At 34.5% G+C, this 15,425-nt stretch overlaps 1 protein-coding gene across 29 annotated transcripts in view; it reads right to left on the bottom strand.

Annotated features, from left to right (window-relative positions):
* LOC138822567 (triadin-like) overlaps positions 1-15,425 on the bottom strand; it is a 180,900-nt gene that overhangs the window by 29,476 nt on the left and 135,999 nt on the right. For 27 of the 29 annotated variants that reach the window (XM_070015365.1, XM_070015369.1, XM_070015363.1 and 24 more), the window contains 4 exons: positions 5,950-5,976; positions 5,473-5,502; positions 1,760-1,789; positions 220-246 (listed from right to left, as the gene is read on the bottom strand). The exons of 1 other annotated variant lie outside the window; for it this stretch is intronic. In XM_070015365.1, coding sequence (XP_069871466.1) covers positions 220-246; positions 1,760-1,789; positions 5,473-5,502; positions 5,950-5,976 — 114 coding nt within the window. The remainder of the gene's footprint in view (positions 1-219; positions 247-1,759; positions 1,790-5,472; positions 5,503-5,949; positions 5,977-15,425) is intronic. One more of the 29 variants, XM_070015374.1, reaches the window with a different exon arrangement.

Below are 15,425 nucleotides of genomic sequence, written 5' to 3' on the forward strand. Positions count from 1 at the left end.
CAGTAATTTTTTAAATAATGTAACGATTTTGACCATAAATATATTTCTAAAATTTCATCTCACCCATAGCCTTAATTACATGTAAGAAGATCTAATTTCAAATCATAAGCTATAATAAATCATACAACATAGTTTAAAATATATAATTTAGGAATTTTTCTGTTTTTTTTCTTGTAAAAGTTTCTATGTCATCATTATGCATGAGATCAATATACATACTGTGCATTTGTGCTTTTTCAGATGAACCTAAAAGGATAAATAAATAACATATTAGGTTAAATTATCTTACCAGAATGTAGTATTTAAAATTAACAAATGTAAGTTTCAAATGGGTCTAGGTCTACTTTATTTTGGGGTCTAGTTAAAACAAATGCTTATATCTGGTAAAACATACTAATTTGTTTTTGTCGGTTGTGGAGCTAAAACTCGGCCTAGGAGCTGTCCCTGAGCCTCTTTGTGCTCAAGGCTAGTTTTCTACTACTTGAGCCACAGCACTACTTCTGGTTATTGAGTGATTAATTGGAGATAAGAGTCTCACTTTCCTGCCCAGGATGGCCTAGATCCACAATCCTCAGATCTCAGCCTCCTGGGTAACTAGGCTTACCGGTATGAGCCACTGGCGCCTAGCAAACATACTAATTTGACACACATATATGTAATAAAAATAAATCATAGAACAGTAGATAGGGAGTTAGGTACTTTGTTATATTACATATGTATTATTTATAAGAGCAACTAGACTGAAGTAATGATCCATTGCAATATAATATCTGAGGCGAATTAAAAGAATGAATTGATATGCTGCATATGTCTAAATTTAGATACTTGAATTTAATCAGATAGCTGGATTTTACTTATAAATACTTATAATTATAATTACTTATAATATTTTTATAATGAAACAATAGCTTTCGTAGTACTTGAGAGTCTCTACAAAAGTCTTAAGATCAAGCCAGGGACGAGTGGCTCATGCCTGTAATTCTAGCCACTCAGGAGGCTAAGATCTGAGGATCGGGGTTCAAAGCCAGCCCGGGCAGGAAAGTCCCTGAGACTCTTATCTCCAGTAAACCATTCAGAAAACCAGAGGTGGCCTATGGCTCCAGTGGTACAGCATTAGCCTTAAGATCATCTTAGTTGGTATCAAAGGTAGGACTTGAATATGGGTCACCTGTTTTGGGGTCAACATTAGCTACCTCTTTTTAAAAATGATGGAGTTGCTCAGAAACAGTATTTCAGTAGACATGTACAGTGTTTGGAAAATCTTAGACATAGTATAGAGTTCTACCTTCAGTATTTATTAGCTTGAAAATCTTGGAAAAATAATTTTTAAAATGATCTGTATTTCCATAAATATCTACACAGATATGCTGCATGATTTTTTCATAATGATGATAATAAAAAAATCCTAAATTCATAGTAGGTTCCTGAACTCTTTCATATCCAATAGCCCAAGAGTTTGTGAATTTTAATCTCTGGGGGTTATAAAAGAAACTTTATCAAATTTAATTTGAAATGACCTCAAAAGATGTGTCTTGAAAACTGAAGTGTTGGCTAAGGTTTATTTAATGATATATAATATCTAGATAACTTGGTCAGTAGACCATCCTGAATTTTTGCCTAATGGAATCCTGTAAAATTATATTGAGAGATAAGAGTGGAAAAAAATAATGAGGGACTAGGAATTTGCTTAAATCCAACCAGCGGCAGAAAGCCTGTTTTATTTCTAGAATGAAAGCAATATCAGCTCTGAAGCGATTACCTGGTTTTGCATCCCTTTTAATTTGTGGTTCTGAAAAAAAAAAGCAGCAAATTGTAATTCTGAAAAATAAACTAGAACAAAGATTTGATTTTAGAAATCACTTTTTTAAAATAGAGAACAATGAAGAACTTTACTAAACATGATTCTGGTTTTATAGTGTTTTATTAATGATAGACCATTAAACACAGTAGTTATAAACACACTATGCACTTGACGGTCATTAAGATGTTGCTGCTGATAACTGATTTAAGCCTTAATTGTCTTCCCATTTTTAAGATGATGATAGTGGCAAACGATTACAAATTAACTGAGGATAAACTGTAGGAAAAAGGAGACTTTGCAATCTATCTAACTGAGTTCATTTATCATTTAGGAATCTAAACAAACAGTAATATGGCTTGAAGGTGTGTCTTAAAGGATAAGTTGAGCCCTAAACTTCGGTACTTGAGAATGTAATTTTATTTATTTTGTTTGTTTGTTTGTTTGTTTATTTTACCAGGCCTGGGGCTCCAACTCAGGGCCTGGGCACTGTCTCTGAGCTTCTTTTGCTCAAGGCTAGCATTCTACCACTTAAAGCCACAGACCCACTTCCGGCTTTTTCTGTTTATGTGGTTCTGAGGAACTAAACCCAGGGCTTCATGCATGGTAGGCAAGCATTCTACCGCTCAGCCACATTCCCAGCCTCATAATGTAATTTTAGAAATGCCTTTGATGTAGATGAAATAACTTAGAATCTGAAGAAATCCTGCTACAATATGATGGACTCTATGAAAAGAGGAGAATAGATAAAAAGGAAGAAGACTACTTTCTAAGGATGGCAGCCAAAAATGAGATGATGGATCCATAAGCCAAGCACACCGAGCACTGATGACAACCACAATGATCCAGGAGAGGTGAGGCAAGATCTCTAAAGCTTGGGAGAGAATGTTACTCTATTTCCACATCTGTCAAGAAATGCATTTCTCTTGTTTTACGCAACAGTTGGCGGTATTTTGTTATATGTGAAGAAATGAATAGATTTTGGTTTGGTAAAACAGGGCACTTCATGAAAATACCTGCAAATATGGAAGCAAATTTCATAACTGAGAATTGGGAGCTGCATAATGACTAAATGCTCAAATGTATTTGAGGAACTTGATGAAAAACCCTACCATGTCACTCAGAGATTTTGTTACTGACAGAAATAAATATTTAAGACTATTCTGCTGAGGGCCCAGAAATAATTCAGTAAAGTAATAGAGAAAACTATATTTCTGTCTTAGTTTTCTGCTGATATAACAGACTAGGTAATTTGTACAGGTCAGAAAGTTATTTCTCACTATTGGAGGCCAGAAGGTCCAAGAAGAAAAAAAAAATCCAAATTCTGTCAGATTCTGTTTCTGTTTCCAAAATGACATTTCCTTGCCAATGGAGAGGAGGAATGCTGTGTTCTCCCACACTGGTAAGTGGAAGGGGAAGACAGCAAGCAAGATGAAGACTGCAGGAAGCCTTTTTCATAAGCTTCTCAATCTCACTCCTCAGAAAGAAACCTATCTTATGGTCTAATCACCTATTATAGGCTTTATCCGTTAATACTGTTACAATGGCAGCATTTGAAATTGTAAGCAATGTATCTAAAGTGTTTTCTCTCTCTCTCTCTCTCTCTCTCTCCACTCTTCCTCTCTCTCTCTCTCTCTCATGTATGTTTGTCTGTGTGTGTGTTATTGTTCTTATGAGCAGAATGTTAATGAAATAAGGATGCTAATGGTGTATCTGTTTTTATTTTCTCAAATAAAGAAAGAAGACACATGTTACTAGCCACTAAATGTTTATTACAAAGTGGCAGAGAACTTAGCTGTATTGGGAAAAAGGTAGAATTTTTAAATGAATAATATGGATATTTATTTTTAAAAGCCAGGCAAAATATTTCCAGGCAAAATATTTCCAGGCAAAATATTTCCAAGCAAAATTCCAAAGACTGATTTTTCTTTGTAGTCTATAATAAAAATATGGAAGGAAAGAAAAACAGTAGAAGGGATTTTTAATAAAACAGGAATTAGTTTCTGGTGACTTGGTAAATTCTCACTCTACTTGTTTTTTATAGCCCAGAAACGGCCAAGTGTGTGGCTAGACATATGTTTACTAAAGAGATTAGGTGGATGATTCATGAATCCAATCAACCACTTCAGTAGAAAAGAGAAATAGAAATGTAACCTAGGAAATATTTATTTGAATAACCGTTATTCATTGTCCTGGGTATTCATAATTTGAATAGGAGATGGATCAGGCTTTTGAGAATTTTATATAAGCAAAAGCAATTCTAGTCTTAGATAGAAAGGAATAGAGATAAGATGAAATGCAGGAATAATGACTCCAAAGAAAAGCTCTGGTGAGAGCAAGCCTCCTTTAGCATTAGGGTTATGCTCACTACCCAGAGACTTAGAAGCTAGAGACATGAGCAAGAGAAGTCATTGTTACAACTTGAGAAATACCAGATTTTTTACGTGCTTGCAACTTGCTACAACTTTCTAAATTTTCTGTCAGATTTCTGCCTTTGAGAATAAGGTTGTCTCTTCAATGGCTGCTTTATCATTTTGATTGAAGGTATATAATCTGTTTTATGGATTTATAGACCAAAAGTAAGAAAATTTTCACAGAAGGAAGAATAAATAATATCTCAAGACTATCCATAAAAATTTTGATGACTTAGATGATGACCTTTGGAATATTTAATTGAAATTTTAGATGTAGGAGGTGATGCTATAATGATTAAGATCTCAGCAACTGGGGATGGGTTCGTGTGTTTTGGACAAGTGAAAGACATGAATTTTGGTGGGGGCAGAAAATAAATCTTTATGTAATCAACTCTATATTTTCAAAAGGTACATTAAATCCTAACTCCACTATGTTAAATGTGATTTAGTTTTAAAATAAGGTCACTGCAAATGTAATGTAGTTGAGATATGATCATGAGGAAGTGCATAGATATTCTATCCACCATGATTGGTATGTTTATGATGATAATAGCTCAATAAAAAGACAGAAAAACACAGGGAACAGATGCTTATGTGATGTTGGAGAAAACAATTGAAATGATGAATATGTAAGCCAACGGTACCAAGAATGTTGGGAAGACAAGAAAGGATTCTTTCCTGCCCATTTCAAGGGAAACATGGTCCATCTAACATCTAGATTTTAGACTTCCAACTTGCAGTCCTTTTAGGAAATAAATGCCAATAATTGTTAAACTTCTCAACTTATGATATATTATTATAGCAGCCTTATAACAGTAATACAACTGGGAAACATAAGCTACCATTTTAGCAGGATCATATTATTGTATATTCTTTTGAAAAAGTTTCTGCTTCTTACTAAAGTTCTTGGAAATGTTCTTCTGACTCAGGAAACAAAGAAAAGAAAAGGAAGGGAGCAGCTATTTTACTAATAGAGTATCTATGTCCCAGAATTATTGGGGGAAAATAGTGGTTGTTTAGGAGTCCACAGGACTAATCAGTTTCTTCTTCTTCAGAACCATACAATCTTTCATAGATTTTACTATGAAAATAGAGGATTGTTTCCTAGAGATAAGTAACAGACAAATATGCAGATTTTGTTTGATTATTAAAACTTTGTCAAAGACAAAATTTGGGCATAGAACATAACATGGCAAAGAGATATGATATTCATTATAAATATAAAATGCATGCACACATTTATACATAAAATATACATACCTGGCTTCTCTTCTTTTCTCACTTTTGGTTCTAAAAATAGGCAAACATTGAAAATAGCAATTGCATAAATGTGATAATTTTGGCACTTAGATTTTTTGTTGTTTTTCATATTCTCATGTGTCATATTGGTTTCTTTCTTTATGATGAAGGAAAATTAATACAAACAGAAAAGTACAGGGATTTTACTGTCAATCAAAATACAAGTTATTTTGGAGAAAATGCAAATGTGAATTAGAATTTTAATGACAGGTTTATGAAAGCATTATTTTGTACTTTCAATGAGTAAAGATTAAAGGACATTTTAACATAGCATATCATCAGAAATATGCTTAGGATAATAAGCATATTATTGAGACAAAATTATAAAGCCTTAAACTTTATACAAAGTAGTCAATCTGGAATCTGAAGATGTGTAAAACATGCATTCATTCCTTCATGCATTTATGCATTCATATATTTGATATGAATATAACATACGTGGAAGTTTAGGCTTGACTTCTTTATCTAGAAAATGTACAAAAAGTAAAATAGAATCATAAAGTGTTTATTAAATTGCTATTATTGGACACAATAGTGAATTATGTATCTAAGAATAATCTTTCAACATACTGGGTAAAGAATTCAAAATTATTGTTTTTAGCTTTATTAATCAATGTGTCTCCTTAGTATAATACAGTTAAAATAATTGCAGCTGGGTTTAAAGGTCTTGATGAGTACAAATAGATTGTTTTAAACCTTCTGGAGCTAGGATAAGGATTGTAAGCTTTTTCTGATGAAGGTCAGATAGTCATGGTTTCCCTTATTTGCAATAACTAGTATCTGTCTGAGACAAGCAGAAAAGGTCAGATAAGATGATGTTAGATGACATGAACTCCAAGATAAGGACACAAGTGGTTTTTCTTTCTTGCTATTGTTTCTAACATATTTATAAGATGATTTTTTTGGTTGCTTTGTATGTCCCTCCCCACGATATAACTCCTGTTTTCATTGTATTTGATGTTGGTATAATTTGTGGAAGGGAAGGGCAAAAAACAAATTGTTTAACTAGGGATACAGGTGGACCCATTGCAAAAATGAGGTGTGCAAGTCGTTATGTTGAAAAATGAACATTACAACTTTGGTGGGGGGGTGCAGGGAGGCAGGGGAGATGGGAAGGGATGGGAAGGGGAAACAAAGGAGGAGACAACAATGCTTGATAAGAAATGAGCTCATTACCTTGCTCATGTAATTGTAACCCTTTTGTACGGTATTTGCACAATAAAAAACTTACTAAAAAAGATTTGAAGTCATAAAATCTCTCTGGCAATGGCTCAGTTGTGTTCTAATAGAACAAAACAGCCATGGATAACAGGACAAATGAACAGGAAAAAGGCTTTAATGACAGACACTGGTGGTGGTCGGTCTGAGTGCCAGCTTCTTCTCTCTCTATAATTTTAATTTTCTGTCTTCTTTTGCATCAGCAAAGATTTGGGCAGTCAATTAAAAATGCCTTCCATCCTTTGGTTCTATCTTCCTTTATAAGTGTCATTTAACTCAATTTTATTTTTTCACTTGCCTTTTTAAGTTTGATTTTTCTTTTGCTTCATGAGTCCCATTTAATCTTTTTTTTTTTTTTAATTAGTCAGTTGTAGGGCTTGAATTCTGGGCCTGGATTCTGACCCTCAGCTCTTCAGCTCAAGGTTAGCACTCTACCACTTGAGCCACAGTGCCACTTGTAGTTTTCTGGTGGTTTATTGAAGATAAAGTCTCATTCAGACTTTCCTGCCCAGGGTGGCTTTGAAACTTGATCCTCAGATCTCAGCCTCCTAAGTAGCTAGGCTTATAGGTGTGAGCCACTGGCACCCAGCCCATTTTAATCTTTGACTACAGTATAGCTTTTATTTACATCATCCTATATATCAAATTTCTGTTGTCATCTCCAAAACACCTAATATTTGTGAAGAACAATGGAAATATTAAGCCATGTAATTCACTTCTTCCTAATTTGTGCTGGTCCTGGCATTTGAACTCAAGAGCCTGGCCTTTGACCCTGAGCTTTATTCACTCAAGGCTGAAATTTTACCACTTAGCCACAAATGGTTAGTTGACAATGAAAGTCTCATAGACTGTCTTGCCTGGGCTAGCTTCAAACCATGATCTTCAGATACCAGCCTCCTGAGTAGCTAAGATTCAGGTGCAAGTCACTAGTGCCTGGCTTATTTTTTCCTTTGTTTTAAATATTTTGCTTTTCTTTGAGAGGGGTGAGTAAAACATAACATACTCTACTGCAATGAGATGACTATTAACGCTGTCCTATTTTACTCTCAAAATTATCCTAACCACTTCTACTTCTGCCTGAAAAAAGGAACAAGGACCTGACTGATCTTCACACTAGAAACCAAAGAAAACAGAGAACATATATAAAATGATGGTTTTAAAGTAGTTAGATGTCAGATGATAAAATGTTTGTCATTGAGTGATGGGAAGTATTCAATCATTGCCTTAACTTGTTGCATTGAGAAAGTTACAAGAACTTAGTGCAAGCAGGAACTCAGGAAGATCCCCGAGTTGCGGAGGTGGATCTGAGGGTCTAGAAAAACCAAGAAAGCTGGAGGTTATGAGTCAGAATTCCATAAAATAGAGAGCTGCAGTGAAGAGTGAATTCTGGAGATGTGTGGAAAGCTCTTTAAGTCTTCTGATGAGCACTGACCATCAGATACTAAAAAGAAATCTCGTTGGAAAAAATAGTGAACACTATAAGAAGTGAAATTGGGCAGGCTCAGACTTACAACTATATTCTTGTTCTTCAGCATTGGTTTCCCTATTCTGAATCATTTTCTATTTCACAAAAACTGTAGATCAGTTTGTCAATAGCCACAAAATAATTCTGGCAATTTTGATGATAGTCACATTTTCTTTGATCAGTTTGGTAATATCTCTCATCATAAAAATATTGACTCCTCCTATGCACAAGCATGGACATTGCTTTATTTATTTAAATGCTCTATGATTTTTAAATGCTTTATGGAGTTTTATTTTCTTTCCTTTTTGGTTAGCTAACTTGTACTTAGGTTTGGCTCAGTTGTTTATTTCTACCTTAGAAAAATTTAACTGATAGAGTTGGATTACTCTCCCCTTTATAAATTAATTAACAATGGTTTTAAAGTAGTTCGATGTCAAATGTCAGATAACCTTGTGGATTATGCTCATCATAAAGTACTGTAAGCATCAACTTAAGTGAATATCTTCCCTTCTAAGAAGAGACAAAGTCATGTGTGTCCATTATTGAATACAGAGAACTTGTAGATACCTGATTTCTGTTTACATAATAGGCACTCAATTATTATTTGTTCATTTGATAACCAGCAGGTAAGTAAATGTAGAAAATAAGCAAATGAAAATAAATGTGAGAAAATACATTCATTTAGAAGTTATATTGTTGCATACCTTCTTTGACTTAGCATGTAAAATGATCCCAGTTTTCTGGTACCCAAGAAAAAATATACAATTTACAATGGTCTTACCACGTAATAACAAGCATTATTGAAGAGAAGTGGAGCGCATGCTGGTAAGGATGTGTGGGCTCTCAGAATGATATGAGCTCTCAGAACTAAAAGTCGGTATAATGTAGCAAGCAGCATCATCAACAATATTCATTCTCTAAATATGTAATAGTTTTCCTAAGAAATCACTCCTTCTCTCAATGCACAACAAGGATGTTTTATTAAGCACAGATCAATAAGAGAACATTATATTGTGTCTAATAAATATGATTAATATAAAAGTAATGGATTCTTTTTAAGCATAAGGATAGGAGTAAAGTTATAGAGAATCTGTGTAATGCTACTTGGAGGGGGTACACAATGATGGTTCTTTTTTTTTTTGTCGGTTGCGGGGCCTGAACTCTGGGCCTGGGCGCTGTCTTTCAGCTCTTCAGCTCAACGCTAGCACTCTACCACTTGAGCCACAGCACCCCTCCTGGCTTTTTCTGCTATGTGGTGCTGAGGAATCGAACCCAGGGCTTCATGCATGCAAGCCAAGCACTATACCATTGAGCCCCCTTCCCAGCCCACCATGATGGTTCTTTTTGAGATGTTATTGACATAATACCTTCGGAAATATACACAAAGCCTATTAAAATACACAACACAATACAACTGTATGCAAATTTCAGGATGTTCAATTATGCTGAGAAGACCAGGCCATGTTAAGAATATTTTGATCTTAACGTTATATAAAAATAAACTAGGTTGTAATAAATATTAGGCAACTCTTTATTCCTATAAAGCTACCTAGTTACAAAGCTTTGGATTTCAGTTATTTAGGGATCATCCTCTGTGTCTATTTATTTACAAGTTCATTAAAAGTCACAGAATGACTGTCCAATTGGCTATTTTCTGTACAACAGCTATCATAACTATTTTGCTATATTCTTTACAATGTATATGATCTGAAATGTATTTCTCAAAATTATGTATGGAAGTCAAAATTACCAAGAACGCAAATAGTTTGTCCTCCTTCAGAAATTAACAAAATTAATTAAGATGAGATCATTAAGACAAGTTTTAGGAAAAGAGGACTTGGGCCCTTGTAAGATAAGAAAAATAGACAAGAAGTAAGCACACATAGCAGGAAGATGATATAAAATCACAAAGGGAGAATACTATGTAACAACAAATGCAGAGATTGAAGCCATGCATGCACAGGGAAGAATAACAGGGATTATGCACAGTACCAGAGCCTCATAATAAAGGATATAAGGAATACTCCCTCAGAGCCTTCAGAGAAAGCATTGTCCTGATTACACCTTGGTTTTGGACTTCTGGTCTTGAGAACTTTGGCAGAATATTTATGGGACTTTAACCTATCCATTTTGTAGCACTTGTTAAGATAACCATTCAAAATTACCACTACAAGAGTGTTTTGGTTCAATTGACCACTACTGCTCAGCCCAATCACCAAAACCATCCAAACTTCCATGATTTCAATCAGCACTGAGAAGAATTTCTTAACTACATGTCCTGTTATTTCACATAACGTATTTCTTCTTTAATATGTAACACTAATGTCCTCTTCCAGGACAAATGGTCTATGTGGCCGTTGATGTAATTTGTTGTTTATCTCATAACTTGCTTTTTTTATTGTGAACATACTAACTCATAACTTGCTTTTCTCTGTGTAGAAATTTGTTCACTACATTGAGACCATAATGGAGTATATAATTTTATCTTGTGCATGTGTGTGGTGGTGGTGGTGGGGTGTTGTATATGCCAGTATTATGGCTTGATATCAGGGCCTTGCATTCTCACTAGACTTACTTTACACATGTCTATGTTTTACCATTTTAGCAATGCCTCCAATCAATTTTGCTTGTTAATTATACCTGGAATCTGGCACCAGACCCAAATATTACCTCCAATGAACCACCAAAAAGCTGTACGTGGTGCTGTGGCTCAAGTGGTGGTGGTTTGAGGCACTGAGTTCATGCCCCTGTACTGTCACACATACACACGTGGAACTTAATAAATAAAAAAGAAGTATATATGAATGGTTAGATTAAATGTACTAATTTAAAGCTAAAGAATAAATTGTTGGGCTGGGAAGGTGGCTCAGTGGTAGAGCGCTTGCCTTGCAAGCTTGAGGCCCTGGGTTCGATTCCTCAGCACCATATAAGCAAAAAGAAAAAAAGCCGGAAGTGGCGCTGTGGCTCAAGTGGTAGAGCGCTAGCCTTGAGCTGAAGAGCTGAGGGACAGCGCCCAGGCCCAGAGTTCAGGCCCCACAACCGGACCCAAAAAAAAAAAAGAATAAATTGTTTAGTTAGGAACTTAGTCAGATAAAAACCATCACAGGATGTCGTAGCAATAATTCTTCTTTGGTTTATTGCTCTCTGAGTGTCTGTTAGATCTTTCCACTGTGGGTGCATGTTTAAGTATAAGGGCATATTTAACAAGCCTTGTTTTTAAGAGCTATTATTTTCTTCCAGATACACCTATGCTCATGGCTATTGAGAACAGGGCAAAAGTCAGCTCCTCTATAAATACGCATCTTAGCCAGTAAGAACCATCTAACAAGCATTCTAACATTTAAATTGACCTGAATGAAGATTAATAGCTAGATTGTCTACCATATACATTGAATTAGTTAGGGGACTCAAGAAAACATAAGGACTTCCACAGTATACATTAATCATTGTGTAAGTCTTAGTATATCTCACTAGAATACATTATTCATCAGCTACATATTTTATGATGTTCCACAATCTTTTAATTATCAAGAGTAAAGTGCAGGAAGTATAAATTTATGATATAAAATGTAAAAGTCTAAAAGGAAGTGCTTTCTATTTTGTGTGTGACGTAGTATTAAATAAAAGTTCTTATTTTCTTTTTCCAATAAACGTATTCTGATATAGTCACAATTTGATTTATTGAATATAATGTTAGAAATTTCTGAACTAAAGTAATAACACATCTAAGTTTAGAAATTAGTTTTCAGAAAGTTAAGATAGTGATAGTTTACATTATTTCTATGGTGTTGAAAAATCAAGAAAATAAATTATAATTAATGTATTGAAACTTGATCATTACTCTTCTGAGATCCATTTAACAAATATTGCCATTCATAATTATAAATAAATTACTGATCTGATAGATAAGAAATCCAGCTGTTGTTTGGATGTCTTTCATTTTTATAGCAACAATTGTATGACAAGTTATTAAAAGTGCTTTTAGTTAAGGTCTGTGGCTGAGGTGTCTTTCATTGTCATTGTCTAGGCAGTCACTGAAGTTTTCCAGACATCTATTCTTTTGTTAAGATTCTTGATGTTGTATCACAACAAAGTCTGTATAGTATTTTAGAGGTTATTCAGGCATCCAACTGTTACCACAATTTATCTAATAAATTATTTCATGGTTTGCTTTGAATTGAGTGGTGAGGGCTTCTTGAGGCTCTGTTCCTCCATGTTCAAAGGTTCAACTCTTTAACAGAAAATGTTTTGTTTTCACCACAATGAAACCTGAGATATTAAAAGAAGTTAATAGTGAGCCGGTAAATAAATGGGAGTGATTTATCTAAGCAATTAATTTGAAATTGTTGATTAAAAATATGGACTTGCTGTAGCATTAACATCACACCATTCTAATTAACTTCACAGCACTCTCCTTCACTCTTTGAGTCCTTCCTTTAGTAGCCATTGACTCTGCATCTAGTCCGTGCTAAGCACTCCAGTCAGGGAAGACTGCTTTAGTCTAGCCCTGATAGTCTAGTCTATAAGGCTTATGTATTGAAACACAATGTTTATCCATGAACTGAATTTCAGTTACAGCCATAGAAATTAGAGTGGGGATGTATTGTCATAGTAGGTGCTTCTCTGTTGAACAACAATCTAAAGGCCATCACTAGCTGATACCACATAAATGGTTTGAAAGCAGAGGGAGGAACTGAATATAAAAGGAGAAAGGCCCTTGTGTGTTTATGTAACCACTTGGTCAAAACTGAATAGTGAATGTCTGTCACAAAATTCAAACATGGAAATCTCAACATTGTTTTCATGATCTATTATTCCCTTCTTACAGATATGTTTGCCTTATTGGTAAAGGATAATGTATTTCCCATACGATTCTATCCAGGTGATTAGGAATCACCAAGATTCTTCACGCTCTGTCACCCCTGTTTAATCATAACAAGAGTCCTGTTGATTTTATTTTCTGAATATAGCTCAAGTATGCCTCATCTATCCAGTTCCTCTCCAGTTTTTAATCTCAATCATCCTTCAAATGCAATATTTTTATTACTTGTTTAATTTTCTATCTAAAGTTCCTTTCCTCTTTGGCCATCTCTCAATATACTTGCTCATTAATTAGCACCCAGCACAGCCAATATCTTCTTTCATCAACTTTCTTGATTAGTATTATTTCAATGTCTCCACTCTAGGTTGAAATTGAATCCCCATGGTAAAGTCTTGTGAGATGGGACCTAGTGGGATGATTTAGTGGTGAGTAGTCATGGTGGTGGTGGTGGGGGCTCTACCTCCAGGAGTGGATCAATCATTCAAGAATTTGTGGGTTCTAATTGGATTCACTTTGTTATACAGGAACATTAACTCTGGCTTGCTCACTCTGTTTTACTATATTATGCCCTCTGTATATCATGACCCAGATGCCAAATAGGTGCTGAATCATGAGCATAGATAGCTAGAAATGTGAGCTAAATTCCTCTACTTTATAGATTACCTATTCTAAATTTATAAATTATTCCATATTAGCTTTATTTTCAGAATATCACAGTACTAAATAGTTTATCTCAAGCTTTACAAATGTTTCTGTATGGAAACATAATTACATCATCCCACTAACTTAAAAAAAACTATTTGGGCTAAGAATCTTGTTCTATAACGCAGAGGATACACTGAGTTCAAGTCCCAGGACTGGCACCAAACAAACAAACAAACAAGAAAAAGCGGGGTGCTGATGGCTCACGCCTGTAATCCTAGCTACTCAGGAGGCTGAGATCTGAGGATCGCAGTTCAAAGCCAGCCCAGGCAGGAAAGTCCGTGAGATTATCTCCAAAAAACCCACTGGAAAACCAGAATTGGTGCTGTGGCTCAATCGGTAGAGTGCTGGCCTTGAGCTGAGGGACAGTGCCCAAGCTGAGTTCAAGCCCCATGACTGACCAAAAAAATTAAAAACAAACAAACAAACAAGAAATTACTCAGTAATTTTTAAACCTAGAAGAAGGTACATTTCTGCTTGAACTGGGTTCAAATTTCAGTACTACAAACAAAAAAATCTATAACTTTTCCACATAAGATTATGATGTATCTTAACTTTACCTTTCTATAACTCTTTTTATATCCTCCTTCACAAACTCCTCTTTTTAAAATAAAGTTTCAAAACATTTTATACAGGTTTCATTTTGACCTTTTCATAAATACATATAACATCTTTTCATCATATTCTCTACTTCTTCACCTTCTCAAAAATCTCAAAAGGAAAAAGACTGTGAGTGTGATTCTATTGGTGGAGTATCCAAAAGCCTGGTAGGAGAAGAAAAAAAAATCAAGAACGAGTAAAATAAAATGAAAAGATAAAGACAAAAGAAGAGAGATTAATTTGAATGCTGAGTTCTGAGAGAGAAGAAGGAGGTATAAATATGTTCAAGTTTAAGCCTGTGGAAGAGAATGGTGAGTCAGGAGGGCCATTTATAAAGGTAAGAAACAAGAAAACAATAGAGGAATTGTTACATACAATTTTAAGAACAGTGAGGTGCAAGCAGGTTAGGTTGATTAGGCAATTAAAGGACTGTGAAGATTTTGAGTATGAATACTTATTTTCTTAATAAATAAAAATTAATCATATCTTACTAATTATCCAAGCCTTTAGTACAAAATGTAATTTCTCTTTGTTTTGGCTTTAATTTTTTTCTTTTTTAAATTTTTGTAGTATACAAAAAGTTATAATGAAGTTATACAACATATTTGTTATATTCATAGACTGAAATGTTTACCAAAATGAAGCTAATTAACATGCCCATTATCTCTCATAATTTTAGTATTTGTGAGTGTGTTTATGTATATGCTTCATCATTAACCATTTAGCAGTATTATCACTGTGTGTGTTGGTTTTAGCTGCCATAAAATATCATTAAGAAAGAATAAAATAGGAATTTATTGACAGGAGCTTTAGTTGCTACGAAGATGGAAATCAAGGTATTAGTAGATTGATACATTTAGTATCTGGTGATGGGTTTTTGGTTTAAAGAAAGTATCTTTTTGCTATTTACTCCTGTGGCAGAAAAGACAAAACAATTCTCTGAAGACTTCTTTCACAAAGTCATCAATAACAGAACCTACTTTATAAGGACAAGAAGCAACTTGTAATGCTTTGTCTTCCAAGTGGAGTCTGATGCCACATGAGATGGTTGACTAGGCTTACAACATATAGACTTTTGAGACCACTTAAATATTTGTGTAGAAATTG

This window comes from Dipodomys merriami, unplaced genomic scaffold, assembly GCF_024711535.1.
Source record: "Dipodomys merriami isolate MVZ:Mamm:240054 unplaced genomic scaffold, mDipMer1.0.p SCAF_112, whole genome shotgun sequence".
NCBI lineage: Eukaryota > Metazoa > Chordata > Mammalia > Rodentia > Heteromyidae > Dipodomys > Dipodomys merriami.